Source organism: Hippichthys cyanospilos, chromosome 17 (genome assembly GCF_059441005.1).
Source record: "Hippichthys cyanospilos isolate Australia breed blue-spotted pipefish chromosome 17, RoL_Hcya_1.0, whole genome shotgun sequence".
NCBI lineage: Eukaryota > Metazoa > Chordata > Actinopteri > Syngnathiformes > Syngnathidae > Hippichthys > Hippichthys cyanospilos.
The window spans coordinates 13420001-13442726 of NC_142385.1; the positions used below are offsets into that span (position 1 = coordinate 13420001).

At 39.9% G+C, this 22726-nt stretch overlaps 1 protein-coding gene across 1 annotated transcript in view; it reads right to left on the reverse strand.

Moving 5' to 3' along the window:
- The window catches only part of trrap (transformation/transcription domain-associated protein), a 74697-nt gene that overhangs the window by 6665 nt on the left and 45306 nt on the right, over positions 1-22726 (reverse strand). The window contains exons 58-70 of the mRNA XM_088439362.1: positions 21735-21930; positions 20580-20698; positions 20354-20500; positions 19288-19388; positions 15761-15962; positions 13438-13599; positions 10957-11047; positions 10022-10227; positions 8642-8903; positions 2701-2926; positions 2402-2619; positions 824-1008; positions 12-215 (exon numbers count right to left, since the gene is read on the reverse strand). Coding sequence (XP_088295488.1) covers positions 12-215; positions 824-1008; positions 2402-2619; positions 2701-2926; positions 8642-8903; positions 10022-10227; positions 10957-11047; positions 13438-13599; positions 15761-15962; positions 19288-19388; positions 20354-20500; positions 20580-20698; positions 21735-21930 — 2319 coding nt within the window. The remainder of the gene's footprint in view (positions 1-11; positions 216-823; positions 1009-2401; positions 2620-2700; positions 2927-8641; positions 8904-10021; positions 10228-10956; positions 11048-13437; positions 13600-15760; positions 15963-19287; positions 19389-20353; positions 20501-20579; positions 20699-21734; positions 21931-22726) is intronic.

Consider the following 22726-nt stretch of genomic DNA (forward strand, 5'->3'; position numbering starts at 1 on the left):
TTAAGTCTTACCTGCGCTATCTGCAGCATCTCTGGGTTGAGCCGATTCAGATGCAGCATGAACTCAGCCAGGCCGATGAGAGCCAGTTGGATGGTGAACATTTTCCGGAAGGTCCAGTAGTCTGTGGCGTTGGGAAAGGTGTGAAGGGCCCACTCCTTTAACATGCTGCGTGGCACCATGTTGCCCTGAACCTCTTTCAGGATGTCTCGTAGGACCTGGTGGCCATAGGGAGAAGGTTACTATTCTTTATAGGCACTGCAGGTGCAAAAGGGCTGAATTCTCCTTCTCAGGACGTTTGACTCATTAACTCTTGTGCACACACTTTGCAAACTAGACACACTGCATTTTTTTACCCAATTTTGTAAATGGTTTTAAAGGCGTACTAGACATAGCCATTGATTGGTCTCTACTGCCACCTACTGTCTTGAGGTGAAACACAAGTCAACAAAGATTTTTTTTGTTTGCTGACATAGTTTGAGCGCTGCTCAACAAAATTCTGCAAAAATCGCAGGAAGATCAATGTCATAAATCCTATTAAAATGCATCTCAAAAATTGGAATTATAATGGGTCTTATATGGTCCAAAACTTGTACAATAATTATTTTTGTACAAAAAATCTCGCACGTCCAGCTGCAATCACATCGAAATATCAGAATCGTTGCATTTTGAAATTGTACAATCGTTTGTTGGAAATTTCAGCTCCCTAGTGTTTTTTTCCCATTGATTATTTTATGATATTAAAAAAAAAAAAAAATCTAAGGAATTTCCATAATTTGTCACATAAAGCCACAAGAGATAATGAGGACACTTAAATTTCCTATACCTGGTGGCTAGCCTGCGTGCCTCGGGCTTGCACGGTGGCCAGGCGATCGTAATATCTGGAAATGGGGTTGTCATGCTCGATACCCTTCTTGGCACAACGCTGCTTGTAGATTTCCACCAGCGACAGAGACGAAGGGTTGTCCTCCACGAGCCGCATCTGAGGAGACACCGCCACCACTCTTGGCACTAGAAAAAGAAAAGGGGGCGGGGGTGTTAGAGATGAGGGGCCAGGGAAGCGAAATAAACAGTTCTTCGTCATCAAGTCAACAGTACCAGTGAAACCGCAGACAAGTAAAACATTTGAAAGCTGACAATGTGCCATCAGTCTAAAGCAAGGCTGTGGGTTGAACCGCGCAGTCAAAGAAAACGTAAACATTTACATCCACTGGCCATCCCCTTTCAAAACAAAGCCAGATTGGAGGAATTGGAAATGGAGAATAGCCTGCTGAATTCCTCATCCTCACTTGCCCCTTAAACAAACCGATCAAGTGCATAAATGGAGAGTAGGCAAACATCCGGGTGGAGGCAAACCACAGGGGAATGGCGCGGGAGGACATAGTGGGCTTGAGAGGGAACTCAAATTGTGTGTGGAGGCAGACGGACAGAAAAAGAAATGAGTCACATTGTGTTCTGAGTGGAGTGGAGCGTTCCTCATTTCCAAAGGTTAGGGTTGACTGTAATCACATTTTCTGGAAAATATCGTGAACTTCGGATTATAAACTGCTACTTTTTCTCACTTTTTAAACCCTGCGGTTTATAGTCCACTGCAGTTTTTTTTTTTTTTTACTGACCACCAATGAGCCATGGCTATTTTACCCACCACTAGGGGGCACTCTCCAATTCAAACACTGCCAGGCATGTTGATGTTGTGTTGGTGCAGTACTCTATCAACCCGAATGTGTAGGTTTTATGTTGAAAATATGTTGGTGCTGCTCTTATTTCTAAACATACAGGCATGTTGAGTCTTCCATGTACTATCTGTGTAAATATCTGATGTTAGAACCGGTGGACTATAGTCTGGTGCGGCTTATACATGAAGAAAATGATATTTACGTTAATTTTTTGCTGGTGCAGCTTATACTACAGTTAAAAAAAAATATGGGACTCAACTTCTGTATGCTCTTGTTCACAATGTAGTTTTGGACGATGTAATGTATGTGTATGAGTCACTGCCGCATTGATGTCAAAATAAGTTATCTGATTATTTAAAATGGCAGCAATAGCAGTATTTATTTTTCTTAATGCATCTACAGCATTTCTCATTGCATATTAGCACAGTTAGGATTTTTTTCTTTTTTTTTTTTTTGCAAGATGAGGGTATGCGATGAATACCCATCCAAATGCTTTGATGTGCGGGAATATGAAAAATGGAGCTCATTGCAAAATTCATGAACCATAAACATGATTCAGCTGAAACGAGAAGCTAAGAATAGACAGGAATGTTAAACCACCGGAATTGGGAAAATCTGCAAATAAGACACATCTTATTTTTAAACCACAGCAGTTATAAAAAATTCTCTGAACTTCACTGAAAGCCTACAAAACAATGAAGCTCCTTGTGCTTTTTCTGCGGTCCTACCAGTGAAGAAGAGGTGTCTTTTAGTGGTCTCCTTTCTCTTCTCTAGACAAGGGTTGAGGAGTCGAAGGAGCTGTAGAACCCTCTCCTCGCGTCGAGACTCGGTCAGGCAGGCGTCGTTCATCACCAAGTAGGGGTAGATCTTGCCGTTGTGGCCACGGATGTAGAGACGTCTCGCAGCGGTATTGTGCTTCTGAACAATCTCCACTCTAGGCATGAACCTGAAGAGAGGAACGAGGAATATTACAACCCAATCCTAATTATATTTATGTAAAGCAAAAGCTGCTATGTTCTCCAGTTACCTGGCAATTTTGATGTAGTAGTGGGTGGGTTTGGGCATGAGGAACTCCCCGGGGATCTCCACCTCGGCAGTCTGAGCAGAGAAGTTGCTGAGGAAGCGGCATTTCTCCTCGATGAGGAAAAACTTGGGCAGCTGCTTGGTCTTGGCTTCCAAAATTTTGATCCACTTCTTGAGCTTGGAAATCAGATTGTGGAGTTTCATGGAGCCGGGCACACTAAAGTCAAAATCTAGTAGACGAGGAAGACAGAGAAAAAACAAGGTTACCCTTGATGAACAAAACAAATACTGTACTTTTCGAGCTATAAGGTGCACCAGATTATAAGGCGCAACTTCAATGAATGGCTTGTTTTAAAACTGTTTTCATATACAGTGTAGGGCGCGCCGCATTATAAGGCGCACAGAATAGAAGCTACAGGAGTGGCTGGGGTTGTTATGCATCCACAATGTAGTCAAAACAATCAGTTAAGTCAGTCAAACTTTATTAATAGACAATTAGAAATTAAGAATAAAGACGATTTTTGGAAAGTAGTATCTGAGAATAAATACCTGAAAAATAAAAGACTGTTAAGATTGAGGCCACGACAAATCAACAATTTGCACCATGCCCCTGTATAAATTGCTTCAAAATTGAAGCATATATTGCATGTAAAAATTTAAAACAGGGTTTTATAAAAATTGTAATTTTAAATATCACTTTTTATCGTTGAAATGCAGGCATAAAAGTGTTACACGGCGATTAGGTTATTTTATTTTTTCGGCGACAAAAAATGAAAACTCGCTGCCTTATAGCGAAGAAAATATGGTTAATACAAGCAAAAAAAACAAAACAAAACAAAACAATAAGCAGTGTGTTACAGAGGCTTTCTGACACTGAACGAACAGCATAAGGCCTCAGTGACCTTGAGAAATGCAAAGCTTCCAGATTGCTCCACTGGAGCTGATCTCAGCTGCCAAAAGTACACGGCTGCAACAGTAGCGGGCAGCTCCCAGGTGTGCTTGTGCATGTGTGACCGTTAACCTTCCCTGTAGCCGTACCCCCGGAGTAGTTACGGGAGGTGAAGAAAATGAAATAAAACAAATATCCATGACTTGAAATGTTTATTGACCTTTTTATTTGATCACTGATAAACATACAGTCCACAAAAAGCGCCGTTTGTTCCACTGTGGCAAATGATTACATAACTATACATTTGAGAAATGCCCACTCCAAAAACTGCTGACCTTGTTTCTTCTATATAACCCCTTGAGGGATCATCAACAGGAATGCTGGCAGGCAGGACAAGTAGCACTATTTGCTTCATTGACTTCAAATCCCCGTTAGTAGGCTGAGGCATCATTAAATCAGTGCCATCAAAATAAATAGTATTAAAGTATTAGAGTGTTGTTTCCACATTGCATGCAGCATGTTTTGATGAGCAGTAATCAGCGACGATAAGGGAAGGAAGCGAGCGGGCGACGTATTTGGTGGATATGAAGTGATGACGTGCGCCGCACGTACACAGCGAGCGTTCCTATTTCAGGTGTGCCATTATAGAAAAATCCATGACAACTGAAACGCTCTGCCATTTCAAAACCAGTCCAATCCCTCCCAGAGAGAACACCTAATACTTTTTTAAAAGAGCCTTTAAAATGAAATGAGAAAAAAAATGTTATTTTGGGGGGGGATTGGTCCTATTTTGCGCTCCATCTGCCTGCAATTCACCCAAAATCGAAACGGTCCAGAGAAATTGCAACCCGATGACAATTTCTCTTTTTAAGCGAGTTAACCACAATCAAGTAGACTCTGTTGAAGCTACAAACGCCATAAATATTGACTCTCTACCAACTTCTGACAAGCAGCAGAATCAACTGGAAGCTCAGAAAGTGAAAATTGGCTCTACGACCTGTTTTCATAAGCCAATTCTAGTGTTCAGTCCAACCTGACCGTCTGACAATGCACAGCATGGAGGCTAGATGAATGCTCGTAATTATAGATTCATTATTTCAACAGCTCGTCATTTGTACCTTAGCATCTTTGGCCACATAGAAAAATGTCAGCGGTTCTCAAATGGGGGTATGAGTAATGGTGAGGGTATGTGACGGTACTTCAGGAGGTATGTGATATTTTAATGGGTTTCTGCAGCTATCAACAAATCCAATTAAATGCTTTTAATGCCTTGAAAGGAACAATACAGGTTAATTTTCAAATAAAGAGCAAATCAACTGGAACATGATGACTTTTACTGATGAAATTCTTTGCATGAATTATATCTTTCTGAATAGTTTAGTAAGCATAAAGCTCATGTATTTTTTTTAAATGTTTGTCTGTGTTTACAAGTTTTCAGGTGGTTACGAACTATTTTACTGTACTTTACATCAACTGGAAATACAAAACAACACCACACAAGTGATTTGAAAGTAATCAGAGCATCCGGTATCTCTCCTGTAGGAAGGCAGCCAGATAGTATTTTAGTATACGGATAAGAATTAAATACAAAAGGTTTTTGCTTGGTAAATAACAATTATAAGCACAAGACCACTTAATTATCAATGACTGACATTTATCATTTTTTAAGCGTGCAAAATAAAAAGACCCAATAGAAATCACCGAACCGAATCACCGCGAACACATTTTCCGGTTTTCCAAAAACACTAAAAAATGATCATATGTTGACTAACGCGCTAAGGTTCAAGCAATAAAGCTACATCAACACGTAAAAGTCAAAAAGCTACGCCTGAGTGACAGTTGACAATCGATACCTGGCGGGAAACGAAATTGTCACGGGAGCCGGATTCATAAACGTTGGCAGAGCTGTCAGCAGCAGGTGCGAAGCCGGCGCTTATCCTCGCCGAAAAAGCATTTGCGCGGCAGAACACGCGGAATTTGAATAAACGGAAATATTACGCAATTTTTCCCTCCCAGAAAAACGCCTGTGACAAAAGTCTCCCGTACAGATCCAGGACTAAAACAGCAACTCATGCAAATAGCGTTTGCCATAATTGGATTTGAATGCCTCCCTGCTGCCAGATGTTATATATGCTCACATAAACCCATATTTTCCGGCCCACAAACCCCGTGAAAAGCAAGTGAGCCACTAGCACGGTGCGGGAACGGGAGCTTGGCTGCTCAGCCGCTCTGTAAACCCTTTTTGTTCCGCTTTGGCGAAGGCTCGTGCGGTTCTGGTCGCGGCGGGCCGTGCTCGCGCCCCGGCCGCGGGGACGGCTGGGTAGCCGCGGTAGACGGGCCCGCTGTGAGGCGGGAGCCCGGATGATGTCTGGCTGCGTGAGCACAGCTGGCGCCGCGACATCTGCTGAGATTCATCACCGCCGCGCTCGCCGCCAGCACGCCGCATCATTGTTTGTGTTGTTCGTTCAGTCGGCCTCTGTATGTCGCCGCCACGCTTTTGCGCGCTAATGCTATCGCACCTGTCGCCCTGTCCCCTCTCGGACTCGCTTTCGCATTTTCTGTCTTCTATTGTAATGACTTGCCTACTGTTGTGACATCGGTTTATATGCAACTGCAATTTGTCATCTTTTGTCATTTTAACCCCTTTGTGTCTGTTTCGACCCGATTTAAGCCGTTGATCCAGACTGGGGGCGGGCAAATGTTTTGACTCAAAGGCCACAAAGGGTTCTAAAATTTAACAAAAAAGGCCGGGACCAGGAGCAGATGAATGGAGCGTTTTGATACTCCAATACATAAAAGGAAAAAATGGGGTGTATTTCAATAGAAAATTAACAACAGCATTACAACAATGTATTCAAGCAATAATGCTTTTTTGTGCTGACAATGACTATTTTAATGCACTGAGAGTTCCCCTGCCCTTCAGGATATTGCCTATATCATTCTCCTTCTCAACGTTAATATCTTATCTAATATGCCATGGACGAGAATTCACGGCTTTTAAAATAAAAAATAATGCATAGTAAAATTCTCGCTAAACACATTTTTTATGGAAGGTAGCTGGCACCCTTGACTAGTTCTCATGAAGCCAATTGAGAATTGTAGTGATAACTGTGACCGTTGGATGGCAGTGTTTTCACACATAAATGGATTACAATTAACTAAAGAATGGAAATCAATCTTTCATATGATACCACGCATGTTTGCATCGAGACAGCACACAATATTCTGTTGGCCTTAAAAGATGAGTGAAAATGCTAAATATACTAGGCGTTCTAGCGGTTGCCTTTTCCGAAAATACCTGGCTCTGAAAGGGATGCATATGGCCCCCCGGGCCATAGTTTGCCCACCTCTGATCTAGCCACATCTAACAAAAAACATTAAAAAAACACTAGGGAGGATAGATAGGTAGAGGTTCAAAACAGCACCAGCCGTTTTTTTCCTTTATTGTGTCATTTAGGATAGATGCCTGAGTATTTAAGCACTAATTTCTCAGTGACACATCAGAGCACTCTCTTCCTTATTTTTTTCGAGTCTAGTTTCCGAGTCTACATTCTGGGTCTAGTCCCCGATGATCACTGCGGTTACATTGTTTTTTTTACGTATAAAGACTTTCTAATCGTCCACTTTTGCATCCTGTTTGCTTCTGGGTTCAAATTCTGTTTCCCACACGACACATGCTGTGCTCAAAAGTATTTTTTTTTTCTGTCGCCATGGGGCTAGCTATAATTCTCTTTTTTCACTTGCTGTTCAAACACTTGCTCTAATGGCCACTCTTGGGCTAGTGAAGAAGAAGAAAAGGCACAGGAGAGACTGGAGCATATGGAAAATAAGACCGGGCTGAGTAAAGCTGGCACGCATGTGCAGTCAGCCTGCAGGAGTGAAAAGCATTCGCACAAGGTTTATTTGAGCATTGACTTCTGGCAATTTTTTAAATCAGGTTCAGTCAACCGTGGCGAGATTTTTTGCCGGAAGATGCATCAAAATGGACTTAAATACATTTACACCTTGTCTACCGATGCCCATATTTCACATGTGACAATGATCAAACAAGCCGAATTGCCATTTCTTATTGGAGGATGTAGTTCCAGACAACTGACCCATCTCACTCTAATAAGAAACAATCTATACTAGTATTTAGTGGTGCGATGATTAATTGACTATTCAATTATCATATTAATAATCATTTCTGATACTCAAGAGTTTCTAATTTTATGTTTGAAATTGTACAAATCATATGATTTCCGGGCTCTCGACAGTAAATATTCTAACTTTTCTGTAGATCTCCATGAAAGCAGAGTGATCATCTTTGTTTTGAAATTAAAAAAAGAAGTAATTGCTTTGTTTGGAAATAAAATGATTCAAAATTTTGCCAATAACGGCTTTTTAGGGGGAGAATAAAATGACATTTTTGTCCATCTCTGGTCCAAACGAGTAAGCTAATCATATTTTGGCATTTTTCCACGCTGTTAGTTTGAAATAGTGTCCTATTTAGTCCTAAAATTAACATTTTTTCTAAAATGCAGGTTCATCAACTATTTGACAAAATAATCGACAGATTAAAACTCATTCAATGCCAGGGACGTATTTTCACTTTTTTTTTTTTTTAAGAGTCTGGATATTAATTCCCAGAAGCTTAAGTATGAAATCAATACTTAAGTACATTTTAGACATTGATTTCCAAATACTTAAGTATTAAATCCATAAAGGTTGAATGAAAATACGTCCATGGCATTGAATGAGTTGATCTTTTAAAAGAATAATTAGGTTAAGCTCTACACCGATTTAGTATGAAAACCATAAATCGTGGAAAAAAAAAATGAGTTAGAGGTTTTTTAGGGCCAGAGTAGCAAAAATGGCAGTAGATACTTAAACTGTCCCATCAGCTCTAGTATTTTATGAGCTATATATTTTTGGTAGGCCGCAGAATCCGGGAAAGTACTACTTTACTGAGGCAATATAGCACAACAAAATAACATATACAATTGAATATTTTCAGTTTTGTTCATCCTGTAAACATAAATCAAAGAAACAAGAAAAATCTAAGTATTTTACTAACCTGTGGTAAACTGGCCCTTCATCTTCTGGAAGACAGGATCCTGGGCTGTGGCCTGTGCCCGGCGGGCCAACGACTCTGAGGCGGCACTGGAGAACATGGTGGACACGTTGGAAACGTTTTCCAAGCCCACGCCGAAGGTGCTGACCAGTTTCTTGACAAAGTTGAGTGTGTGCGGTGTGATCTTGGCGTCGGACACGGCGCCGCTCTTCTCAAAGGCCACCGAGTAGCACTTTGCCAGGCCCTGCTGGAGCTGCCTCAAAACCTACATTGACGAAAGAAAGCCACGTTCGCATACAGATGACAGCAAAAAAAACGATACGAAAAAGATCGGTGAGATTAAACTAAAAGCAAAGCAGAAGTTGGGAGGTGAGGACTACTATGCCGAGCCCAGAGAACAAAGGACAGTGCCCGCAGCTGCTGCTGAGTTTCCCAAACCATCAAACGCAATCAAACTTGTGTCTCCAAGTCCCTTATCCTGTCTTATAAGTTCATCACGTTCATCCATCACCCATCTCCCTTAGCTCTCTTCCTCCCGCCTCTTTCCCGGTGAAAGCACTACCTGCTGAACGCATTTTATACAGTACATTCTTTTGGCAATGACCTGACTGCGCACAATTAGTGCAAACTAGTATCGGATTTTTCGGACCATAAGTCGCAACTTTTTTCTCATGATTTGAGCCCTGCGTCTTACAGTCCAGTGCGGCTTATCTGCAGTTTTATTTTCAGTTTTATTTTTATTTTCAGTCAAATAAATGTGTGTGTCTGTTCATGGTGTCAATTTATGGGACAACAGAAAAGATGTGAATTAATGGCTCTGCTCAATTTTTTTTTTTAAATTTAGTATTAGAAATATAAAAATGATGTATAAATTGAATAAGATCTTGTATAAAAGTTTGTGAAATGTAAATTTGATGTATATATATATGTTTATATATGAGTTTGAATTGCTATTTAACTGCAGTGTTCCGTATTCAGGTGTTATGTTGAAAATATAAATTTACCCATCCATTTTCTATAAATATGTTGGTGGTGAACACATGAACATATTCAGTCGGCAGAAGACAGGATGTTGCTGTAAGCAGGCAATTCAAGAAAAACGTCCATATACAATCGACAAAACAATGTTGTTTTGCTCAATTTTTGCTGCTGCAGCTTAGATACCGGTGCAGCTTATAGTCCAAAAAATAAGGTACTAGATATCTACATATGGTCATTCATATACTGCTAAAATGGTGCCTTTACATGCTTTGTAGGCGCAACTTGCAAGCTGACCTCCAACCACTTGGATTAGCACATTTGCACAGATGGACAAACGTATCAAGTCTACTGTATTATTTTTTTTCACACATACACACAAGTAACCAGAAATTTTGTTCTCACCTCTTCATGCCAATTTTCCCTGAACCACACCATCTGGTCCACGATTCCCTCCAGGGAGGAAAGGAGGGTGGGGTGAAGCTCGCGCTGCATGTGCATGATTCGGCTGCAGCGCCACATTGGGGCTGTGGCCCGAATGGGTCCTGGGTCGGAGGCCCCTGAGTGAGACTGGGACCCCACTGAAGCAGGCTGCTGTTGCCCGGATGCGTCTAAGGAGAAAGTATTTTTTTACTATCAACAAATATACAGAATTTCATTGGCCCTTTGGCATGTGCTTGGCCAGCAGGGGGCAGAAGAAAGTACAGCATGTAGTTTGTATACACGAAGAAGGCCCTCACAAGTGATCGGTAAACTAAAAAGTGATGTCAATTAATTTTCGCATTGGGTAGAATAATGGGTGAAACAAAGTATTATATATGCTATTTTATATTTTCCACAAGTGTTGCAGCACCATTTGTGCTCAGATATCTGTAACTTCAAATGCTAGAGCACTGAAATCAATGCTAACTTTGCTAGTCCGTCTATGGCTTTTTGGATTTCATGTTAGCATTAAGTTAGTGGATTTTTGCATTGGAAACGGGTCTTTGTCTCATGTTTAAATTTCATCTGTCATTTTTGTACAAGATTACGTTTTGAATTAGCCAAACCACTAAAATCAATATTTTCTGGGTGTATTACTTTGATTAAAATCGTAAACATTCAACATGAGCGATAAGAAAAAAGCGATTTTATTTTTTTGGGCCATTTCATCCAGGCCTTCTTGGACTATTACGAAACATCGCGATGCAAAAACCTGGCCTCTTTTTGAAGAATTGAACCCTGTCTTAAACGCTGATTGCTGTGTAGTTTTCTGGCACAAGCAAGCATTCGTAAATCAAACAACAAAATGGCACAAATACAATCAAACGTGTTATCAAAATGAAAAGCTGTATTCTTACCACTTTTGTAGCGCTCCCTTTGCTCGATCTTGAGCGTTAGGTACAGGGTACGAATGGGGAAGTAGACAGCCTGGGGGTAAACTCGTCCCACCTGATGTGAAAACATAACATAAAGGGTGTCAAGTTAAAACTGCCATGCAATTAATTGATTTTATCAAATGTTTTTTTAATGGCTTGCCTTGTGAAAAACGCATTCTCGCCGTCTAGAAAAATCATGACTGCGACAAGAGTAACTTTACAAATTAGCGGCTGTTCCAACACCATTCCAACGGTCGTAATTACAGTTTGTTTTTTCCCCCCGAGAAGCGAATTACGCTAATTATATTTAACATTGTAAATAGTGAATGATAAACATATCGGAAACTTTTTACATTCGTTTTGCAGATTCAGTCAATGCTTTGGTTTGTATTGTAATAAAATAAGTAAAAATGTTAATCATCTTTTGTAATTACAATGAAGGATGACAGCGAGCAAAGAACATTTACATTGAGGAGCTGAAATTCTGAAGATTGAAACTTTAAAAAGGAGAGTAAACCAACACTCAATTAATTTAGTAATCAATTCGCTGTCGATTAATCTATTAATCGTTGCTGGTATTTATTGTTACTTTTGTTTAAAGGTTTGCGTTTCTTTCTCAGATTTAAAAAAGGAAAAAAAAAACGTTTCAATGCTCATTTGATTTCAACATAAATAAAGCAGCAAATCTGAAGCTAATAAAATGCTAAAAGCAAACCCTCGAAATAATATTATTATTAATTTGCTTTTTTTTTCATAAATGCAGAAATTGGATGTGGTCAGAGTGCTATTGTCATGTACTATTGTACAAGTACACAATGGGAAAATTAAATGAAATGTAGGGGCAGATTTCAGCATGATGGAAAGGGGAAATAAACGTTTGAAATAAACCCCATCCAACTACCCCCCCCAATAACACTCTCTAGCTGGCTCTACACAAGCACGGATTATAGGAGAGGTTCTCCTGCTCTTCTCATCAAGATTGCGACGAATCAGACCAGATCTTTGTAGAAGAGCACTGAGTGGATTAACTGTTGTGGAAGGCTGTGTAACTGCAGCGACTTTAATCTGGGACAGCTTGGAGCCGATAGAAGATAAAGGTGCCACATGATTGAAGTTGTTGCTTTTTTGTGTTGCTTTTGGCAGGTACTTGCAAGAGACCTACAGTACCGATCTTTCTACCTCTTCTAGTGCCGAGCTAAAAGGAGTAGATAGCGGGCAACAATTGAGATCGACTTCACTTCTCACGGAGCAAACATCTGTGCAAAAAAGACCTCAACGTTCAAATTGCATACAATAAAATAAAAGAAAGGCTGCCATTGGGATGGAAATAGCACAAGGGTGACTAAGCAGAATGAGAGGAAGACCGATGGGGCATCCAAGAGCGGCATTAAAGATGAAAGTGGAAGGAAGGAAGGAACTACAGAGCGGCACGCTAAGAGGAACTTAAGACTTTTTCTACGCGGGTGAAGCCAAGGTGGGCAGAGGGAAAAAGGGTGAACAGTTGACAAGAAGGGATGTTGGGCGTGTTGAATAGGGGCGGCTGAAATTCTCTGTTAACTTCTGATTCATCTCGCCAGCTTCCCCCCCGGGCGCTCTTTGCCTCACCTTCATCAATTTTTCAGCATACGTTTTTCAAACATCCCGCCGCCGAGGGAAAATTCTAAATAATTCAGGAAAGTGACAGAGATAAAGCCTGCCATGCATTAAAACGGGATTCTCTCTTTACATAAAAAGCTGCGACATGAACAGAATCTGCCTTTTACTCGGCCGCCGCGACGACACGAAGCAGTTTCCGCTTCATCATCAGCGAAAAGGTGAGATCAAATCAGTCGCCGGTTTGGTCTTGACAACCACTCATTCCAAATTACGCCTCTTTGTTTTCTTCTTTCAGTCCTATGCACAAAAACGCCCTAGCTCAGCCGAGAGGCCTCCTGCTCTCTGAAGATCACCCTCTTCAAATCACGCAGAAAAAATACTCCATTAAGCAACACAAATTAGTCCTTGCATTAATTACTCTGTTCCTGCCAGGCGGATGTGTACAATAGAAACTTCATCATCATTTCATGTGCAAATAATTTAAAATCCAATTCGCTGGGGTCTAGTGAAAGCCAATAAATGGGTGTCAAAGTGGAAGTGGCGGCAAGGGGGGGGGGGGGGGGGGGGGGGGGGGGGGGACGACTCAATGCTTAATTTGGTAAATAAAATGCAGGCTAGAGAGATAACTTAGGCATGAATGCAGTTAATTTATCGCTGTTAGGAAGACGCTTCGGAAAAGTGATGCGAACACATGCGCCAGATGTGCCGGATTGAAAAAAATTGAAAATACTTCATCAGTGGCAGAATATTAACATTAAAAAAATGGCATTTTAAAACTGAATAAATGGTTAGGTCACATCTACCAGGCCAAGTATTATTAATATATTACATAAAAAAAACAAAAAACAACACAATTGTGGGACGCACCTGGCTTATTAGATTGAGCAGAGGTTTGCCTTCAGAACCGACCAGGCAGGTCAGCAGCTGTGGTATCCATGCCAACCACTGGATGGGCGGGACTCCGATGCAGTACTTGTCAACTGCGTTAGCCAGTGTGTCTTTGTCATCAAAGCTGAGGAGCCACAATACCTACAAGTAAAGTCAGACAAAGGTAAAGATAATGGAAAACAAAAAAAAAAGTAAGGACATATTTCAGGATTTCTTTTCTTTTTAAACTGTGGGTACAGTACAGTACAGTACATGTTAAGTACATTCCAGTTATATTTAAATGCATACTTATATAACCATTTTAGCAGTAAAATATTAAAGTATTATATATATATATATATATATATATATATATATATATATATTAAATCTTTCTGTCCCCTGAAAATGACATCACACGTGCTCACCTGTTTTCAGTTCTCTGAGAATTAGTTTTTGAAAGGAATTCATTGTATATGAAAAATCACGGCTTGGGCATTTTTAAAGAAATATTATTTATCGCAAACAAGCACAAAAAACAGGATGGGATGTAAAAAGAATGACCATCGTAGGACTAGATGCAAGTTGGATAACGGGCGTTGGATATCAAGTTCAGTCCCTCGTTACATTATAATAATTCCAAAATTCATAAAACTTTCATAAAATATTAACATGCAAAACAGAATGCTGATTAACATTTGGGCTTTCTATGCTACTGTAACTGAACTAAACCATTTTTGAGGTGATACTTGGTGTTTAGTTGTATACTAGCTATACAATGACAATAAAAGCATTCTCTTCTATTCTCAAAAGTTTAAGAACCTTTGCCCTGACGAAACATACTTAAATGCTCCCATATCGTAATCTCGTGAAGAACGTGAGCGGTAATGCTGAATTACAGGCGTCTACTGATAGGTGAAAATATTCCACATAACACAACGTCGCCGGGGTGGTGTCTCGACCATCAGTCAGACTGCTGCATCACTGCCTCTGCACAGCATGGGGGAGGATTGCGGAGCCGAGCAAAGATCCTTCTGGCTGATCGTTACAGCCATTAATGATGAGACAACGTAGGAGGCAATTTCTGTGATGTGCCTCATTATGGTGAAAATATTACTAACCCCCCCCCACCCCTTTTACATTTCTGACCAGGTTACAGATTGCACATAATTGCTGGTAATGAGTGGTCAACTGGCTCCATCCATCAGTGTGAAGCCGCGCCAACTCATCTTGGCGGCAAGGGTAGGGGGGGGTCAACAAAACAACATCACAATAGCCTTTGAAGGTAGAAGCAGCCATAATTAGTCTAAACTAGGATAATGTCTTATAATTCTAACAATCGGGTGACCAAGATGAGCCAGCATGAACTAATTTACCTTCGCACACTTTGATGTTGCAAGCATTTTCTTATAACAAGCATGCACCAGACCTGCTCCGAGGCAGACTAAAATGCGATCCCATCAAAACGCCATCTATAGGAAGAGCATTCAGTATAACGGGCCGAAGGAACTGTGGAGGAGCTGCAATGAATGAGCTGAAGTGAGTCTGTATAAGGAGGTGCGATGCTTGTTAGCAAGGAGTCCGTCTCATTACCTCCCACATAGGGTTTGCTCAACTGGCGGGTGCGATAGCATTAGTCTGACTCTTTGAAAAAGGTCTGCCCGTGCAGGAGGGTGGGGAGATTGGAGTGTCAGGGGAGGCCATTAGACCGTCAGCGTCCGTGTAAGAGGATTCCACTCCACCATTGATCTGCCGTGGGAACCCATCCACAGCGACTGCCGCCGGACTGTGAGCAATCAAATTACGACTGATGCTGAGGGTGGAATAAAATGTGTTTGGGCCTATCAGAACCAATAATGTATGGGCTGGATGGGGTCTGGAGATGAGGGAATTAACAATGACCCTATTTGGAAAAAGGTCTAATGGAGTGAGGCGCTCCTGCAGGTGCAGAGGCATGGTTGCTCATGCTCATACAAACTCATAAATCTACAAGCCCAAGGTACCACTAACACGGGAGTAAATCGGAGCCGCACCTCCGTGAAGGAGGTATAATCATTCATATTTGACGATTGCTAATATATATACATATAAACATTTATTACTTATGGCAGAAATACAGCTCAACAGTAATTTATGAATATTTTTTCTGGATATGGCATTTTGCACACAGCACACAACACAGATTCAACTCAGACAGCATTTCCTGACATATTTTTGGTTTCTTAGTTGGGACACCAAGATAGAAAACTTTTATTTAAGAAATTATTTCAAAAAATGAAAAAATCCCACCCTAAGAGGATTTAACCACGACTACATCTCTCACCTTTGCGAGGTACTTGCGGGACTTGCTCTCGTTTTGGTGTCTACAAGCGTGGAGGTAGCAGGTAATAGCAGACACTCCTAAGTGGAGCTGACGATCCTTCACGAAGATGTTCTCCAGATAATCACCCCACATGGCCCACGCCTTCACCAAGACATCGTGCATCTGGACAGCGGCTGAAAAGGCCTTGTTGGCTTCTTCCGATCTGCAAAAGCAGGTAATGAGTGACACCGTATTTCAAGGCACATAGAATAGAAGCTACAGTAGAAGTAGTATCTAGGGTTGCATTATGCATCCACTAGATGGAGCTGCGCTAAAGGGAATGTCATCAAAAAAAAAATCAGATAAGTCAGTCAAACTTTTTTAATAGGGAATCGGAAAGTAAGAATAATGATGATTTGTGGAAAGTATTGTCTGAATAATAGGAAAAAAATACTTCTTGGTTAGGTTAAAAGACTGTTTGGATCAATACCAAATCAAGAGTTTAGAAGAAGATAATTATGATCAATTAAAAATTAAACTTTATTATTTTAATCAAATTGCAACCAAAAATCTTAAAATATATTTTGTTGACTTAAAAACAGTTTCGGGATTTATTTATTAAATCACACTTTTAACTGAAATGCAGAGGTAAAAATTAAAGAATTTACAGGGTGATTTAAGTTATTTCTTTTTTTGGTCCCCCCCAAAATGAAAACTGAGGAAAATGGGGAAAATACGGTACATTTGCTGTAATCTTTAAGACTCAGGAAGAGTGTTGGAGGTATTTAACCTCGAATGAGTTCCTGTCACTCAGGGTCGAAGATTTTGCTATAATGCTATTTGACCTCAACAATATCACCCAGAAAAGATCAATAAATTTGGTGCTGGGTATAATAGTGACTCAAAATCTTCGTATTTCATCTGAAATGAATGTGAGGTCAATATATATCTGTGTATAAATACATTAAGCATGAAGAGCACTGAGAACGCTTCAGACTTTTTTTTTTCCTTATCTTGGCCCTCAATCGAGTAGTCACACTTTCCAGTCCCGCAAATTCAGTGTCGCTCGCTTAAGGCGAAGACAGGTGAAATGTGACAGCAGACTCCAGTGAGCCATTTATGCTGACAAGGGAATTCATTTTGAGCCCTCAGCGGGTTCGCGTCACACCGTGCAGCTTATAACCACTCTTTGGCGTGTGGCCTAAATAACTCCAACACATTTCAAGCTTTGATTAATAAACAAGACGCATGAGAAAAAAAGCAGACAGGCCTGTCAATGAAAGAGCCTCAGTGAGAAGCGAGTAAAACGTCCAAAGTACTTTCCCGCTGGTGTACAACAAAATGTCTCCCAAGACAATCGATTCAAATATGTTATGATGAAAGGCATTTTGGCACGTGATTAAGAAACGGGAGCTTGATTGCTAAGGGAGTCAGAGCCAAAGACCCTCTATTAATGCTTAATGAAGTTGCCTCTGTCACTTTGGTAGTATTAAAGTACCGTATTTTCTGCACTATTAGGGGCACCGGATTATAAGGCGAACCCTCAATTAATGACATATTTTCAAACTTTTTCAATCACAATATAGTAATACTCAAAGTAATAACAATAATAACTCAATAAGTCTAAACTCTCATTAGCATAATAACTCAATGTCAATATGAGCAACCTTGTTCAACTGTAAACACACAGAAGAAACAGGTAAAGCTTACTTTATCGGGTCATTCCCCATCTACGAATCGCAATCTCAATATTGATCCATAGATAAGGCGCACCGGATTATAAGGCGCATCGTCAATCAATGACATATTTTAAAACTTTTTCCATATATAAGGCGCACCCTCAATTAATGACATATTTTCAAACTTTTTCAATCACAATATAGTAATACTCAAAGTAATAACAATAATAACTCAAATAACTAAACACTCAATAGCATAAAAACTCAATGTCAACATGACCAACCTTGTTCAACTGTAAACACACAAAAGAAACAGGTAAAGCTTACTTTATCAGTTCATTCCCCATCTACCAATCCCAATCTCAATATTGATCCATATATTTGGCCCACCTGATTATAAGGCGCCCCATCAGCGATTTGAAAAAAAATCAAGGCTTTTAGGTGTGCCTTATAGTGCGGAAAATACAGTATGTTAAAGGTTTCAACCAGTTACTTCAGCAGAAGCCCCAACACCTACCAAATACTTGACACCCGTTCATTGAATGATCCCCCAAATCTTTTAGTGCACATGTCTGTGAGTAAACACATCCAACAAAATGAAGCGCCTTGGACCCATAAACACCAAGTTGCTGTTAATTCTACCCCCTGTTAAGGGAAACTTAATGATTGCAATAAACCCTGCTGAGGTGGAAGCAAGTTTTGCTGATCACAGAGTTTCTTGAAAATTGCTTCTGGTTAATTATTGAGCTGCGTGTACATTTAATAAGGCTTCCTCAATTTGTCTTTCACCCCTCAGGATACCATGTCACGTCAAAGATGACGGGTGGGGGGAAAAGGTGCGGGGCGAACAGCCACGTTGCTCTACAAGCCCTGCAGCGGAGAAATAGAATTGCTCATGTGGTGTATTGAAATGATTTGTTGTTAATACTGGGGGACAGCGCTTCTTCAATCAGACTGAAGTAAGTGAGATTTTCACAAAGTTTCTGCAAGTAATTTAAGACTTTTTAATGTCATGACAGCAGGGTGGAGGAAGATATCCCCCCAAATTTTGTTTTTTTTTTGTCAGTAATTCTGGACGATTACGATTTTAATCAACGTAATACACCCAGCAAAAATGTATTTAAAGGTTTGATTTAATGGTAATGGTTCTGGCTGGGATGCTATCAACACTTTCAGCAGTCATCTAATGATTATATCCGCAAACGCACATTGATTTTCAGTTAAAAAAAAACAATACAGGACAAAACCAATATTGTCTTTTTGAGCTAGCGCTGCTTTGAATAAGCTTTTAAATCTTCTGAAAACATGCAATGAGTAATCATGGGTGTATTTGAACATTAAACAGGGTTTCAAACAGTATCAGTGAATCTAACAGTATAGGAACAGGAACAGTACATTTTTTCTTTGTGAATTAACAGCAAAATACTGTAATTGTAATGTCACATCTTATTGCAATTTTGTGTAATTGTGACTCTTTTGCAAAATGTTGCATGCCTTTGTTAAGTTTTATACAGATGCACGTTGTAATTAGTGACGTAATTTTCCAGTAGACAAGCCAGAAATTAAATAGCTCATTTTACACGCTCTATCTTCTGGACTCACTGAATAAAATACGCTTTGAGATACAATGAGAAATGTAGTTCCAAAGTATCATAAATCAGACATGGACTGTCAAAAACTAACTTGAATACTTTTCTTTTGCTGATTAGGAGGTGCATAGCTGAAAAATGTGTCAAAAGGGTTACATCATTAAGAAAAGGTTCACAAGCATTGTGGTAGGTAAGAGACTTCATGAATCGTCAAAAGCGGACCGAGGTTAAGGTAAAGCTGTGCGCCGCGTGTGAAAAATTGGGCAACTGTCATCCATACTTGTTGATCTGAGCCAGGAACATTCCCTTAAGGGCGTAGAACTCGGCTGTCATCTCCTTGGTGAAGTACTTCAGGTTGGTGGATTCGATCACCTCCAAACCCTGACAGATACCAAAAAAAAAACAAAAAAAACAATTTACCACCTCGGTAAAACACATCATAATCACGGGTGATCATTTAGATGTGAAGCAAGTGTTAAGACAAGTAAGCTTCCATTCTAGGAAGCCTCTGATTAGTTGTCCCCAATGCGCTGCTGTGACAAACGAGGTGTAGCCAGAGAGCAGAGGAGAAAGTGCAAGCCAGGAGAAGATTTGAAGAAGGCGAGGGGGGGAAAAAAAAAAAAAGAGAAGGGTTTCTTCTGGCACTTTTAATGGCTTGTGGCGCACTGAACCACTTCTATTAATCAGCGCACTCCGTGGTGTTAAGTGTAATCCCCTAAGATACCTTTCCTTCCAAATCTCGGTGTAATAACATGTCACCAAATGCAACCTCAAACACTTTCTGCCCTCTTTTACTAAAATGTTGGCTAAGGCCTTTTGACTAGAGGGCCGCAAAAACTAAATTCTATATCAATACGAAAGACAGAAACATCTCCACTGGTAAGTTTGTCATTTACCTAACAGACAGGAAATTTATGACGTGATCAAATGTCACTTCAATGGCGGCTAAGCTCTAAATTGAATTCCATTTAAAAGATTTAAATTGGACTGGAGCAGTTGCTGTATTTTGATCACACATAATTACCATATATTGTTGGAATAAAATATTTTCACGAGACAGCTGCTGGAATTTGTTTCCTAAGGCGCTCCATGTGTGTATTTCTGCGCCTGTAAATTGTCTTTCCCTCTGCGGGACAATAAAGTCATCTTCCACCTTCTATAATACATAAAAAAAAAATTCCAGGGGCTAAACCAAGCGTTACGCCGCCATAATAGGTTTTCATTTTCAGAGAATGTTATCATATAGAGAAAAATCTGATTTAGGGCCGAAAATAGCATTTACAATCCACAGAAGCTGGCGATTTAATATTTATGTCAATTTGAATAAACAAGTTCCAAATTCTCACCTGCATGCATTCGTTCTTGCCCATGACACCGGCAAGCTGTAAATAGCATTTAACCTGCTGTCTGATCTTCTGGAAGCAGTCAACAATGGGCACCGTTGGGATGGTGTGAATACGACTTAGGATGTCCAATGCCACATTTACCAAACCCTGTGAGGTGGTAAACGACAGCGTTAAGGATAAATACAACAGATGAACAAAATAAATGTGGTGTACGTTTATGACTCACTTGTTTACGCCCGATTTTGCCATATTGAATGATGGCGGATGCCGAAGCATGAACTCCCAACATGGCATTATTGTTGCTTGGATCATGCTGTGTATTAGTCTCATATGCTGTCACTATGGCTACAGACAGAGAGAGAAAACAGTAATATAAATGGTGTCTGTATTTATTATACAGGTGCCATCATTGGAGAGGAGCGCGATGCACTGGGGACATGAACATATTGCGCGGCAAATGGGGCATGGCGATGGATTTTATCGGGAAAATTCAATTTCGCTACAGCAGAAGTTTCAAGGCTGTCATGTATAAATGAAGTGGATTTTATTGGCACTGCGGTGCAGAACCGGAGATATTTGGAAATAAAGAGTGACACAGAAGAGGAACTTTATGCGAGTGGACATGTGACCCATGTATAAGACACCATTTCTTTGAAAAAGTAATGCTATAGGTCTTATTACCGTATTTTCCGCACTATAAGGCGCACCTAAAAGCCTTCAGCTTTTTTCAAAGGTTTACAGTGTGCCTTATAATCCGAATCGCCTTATACAGTGCACAAGGCGTGTTTTCATTTTGGGGGGATTAAAAATAAAAAATAACCATGTAAATAACCATGTAAATGATTCAATCTTTACATCTGCATTTCAGTTATAATTGTATTGTGAATTTTTATAAAAGAAAGTACTACGTTATAAAATAAATCAACAAAACAATATATTTTAAGGTTTTTGGTTGCGATTTGATTAACAAATTGCAGTTTTTGTCTGGGCATTGATCTAAACACTCTTTTAATGTAATCAAGAGGTATTTGCCCGATTCTTCAGATAGTACTTTCCACAAATCATCTTAATTCTTCATTTATGATTCCCGATTCATAGACTTTGACTTATCTGATTGTTTTGTTGACATTGCCGTCAATGCAGCTTTATCTAGTGGATGCATAAAACAACCCCAGTCACTACTGTAGCTTCTATTCTTTGCGCCTAATAATGTGTTGCACCTTATATCTGAAAACAGTTTTAAAATAGGCCATTGATTCAAGGTGCGCCTTATAAGTTGGTACGCACTTATAGTGCGGAAAATACTGTATTGAGTAAGTGTAATAAATGCATTGAGTGTCATAACATGACTTGTGTTCTAATGACCAATTGAGAGTCATACCTTGGTAGTGATGCTGGCGCCACATGAAAATGCTGCTCCAGTGCGACAAGTCATCAGACACGATGGGAAGTCGGTTCCTCCACGTTTTCACCACGGTCTTCATGTCATGGAGGCTGGTGTTGCGGCCCAGATTAGATGGTTGCAGCCCCGCGTTGATTTGGGCAGCTTCTTGTAACTCGATGATCTGTTGCGCCGCCTGGGGAGAAGATATGTTACAGTAGGCTAATTGCAAACATTTCCACAGTTAAGCAAAAGTGTGTGTTTTTTTTCTATGAAGTTGCTGTGTTTGATTTGTCACATTTCATTTATGATGTGGTTATCATGGAAAACTTGGACAATAATTTTTATCATAAACTGAAATACCAAAGATTGGACCATCTTTAATTTTAATCTGATATTGATTAGTTCTTGATTATTTGACACACCACTAAAATAAACAGTTATTGTCTTTCTCATCCCTAAGGGAGAAGACTGTAGCTTATAAAAAAAGGAGAGACAAAGGTGAGGCTTGGCATGTGTAGAGCTGAAGTAAGAGGTGGAAAGATAGTGTTGAGGACATGAGGATGAAACTGGCAAGCACAAAAGATTGTGATAAAGAGGGAGAGCTGAAGCGATAACGGGAAAAAAATAGAAAGTAGACAGTAGAAGGTGGTTTTTATTTTTTTCCATTTTTGTGTATGTTTAGAATGCCAGCCAGAACCAATGGGGTTGTCCTTCATGGGATACTTAATTTAAGGTTAAAAAAATCAATGAATCAATTAATTATTTTACAACATTTTATTTCAACGACAATGCCATTGACGACGATAGATATCAATAATTTCATCTGGACAGGAAGAGAACTAGAATCAATTCTAAATGATTAATGCCAAGGACATAATTTTATGTCTTTAGAATTTAGACATTCAACACAAATGAGTTAATGTGAATCGTGAAATTATAAATACTTATATATATATATACACACACACATACATACATACATACACTGT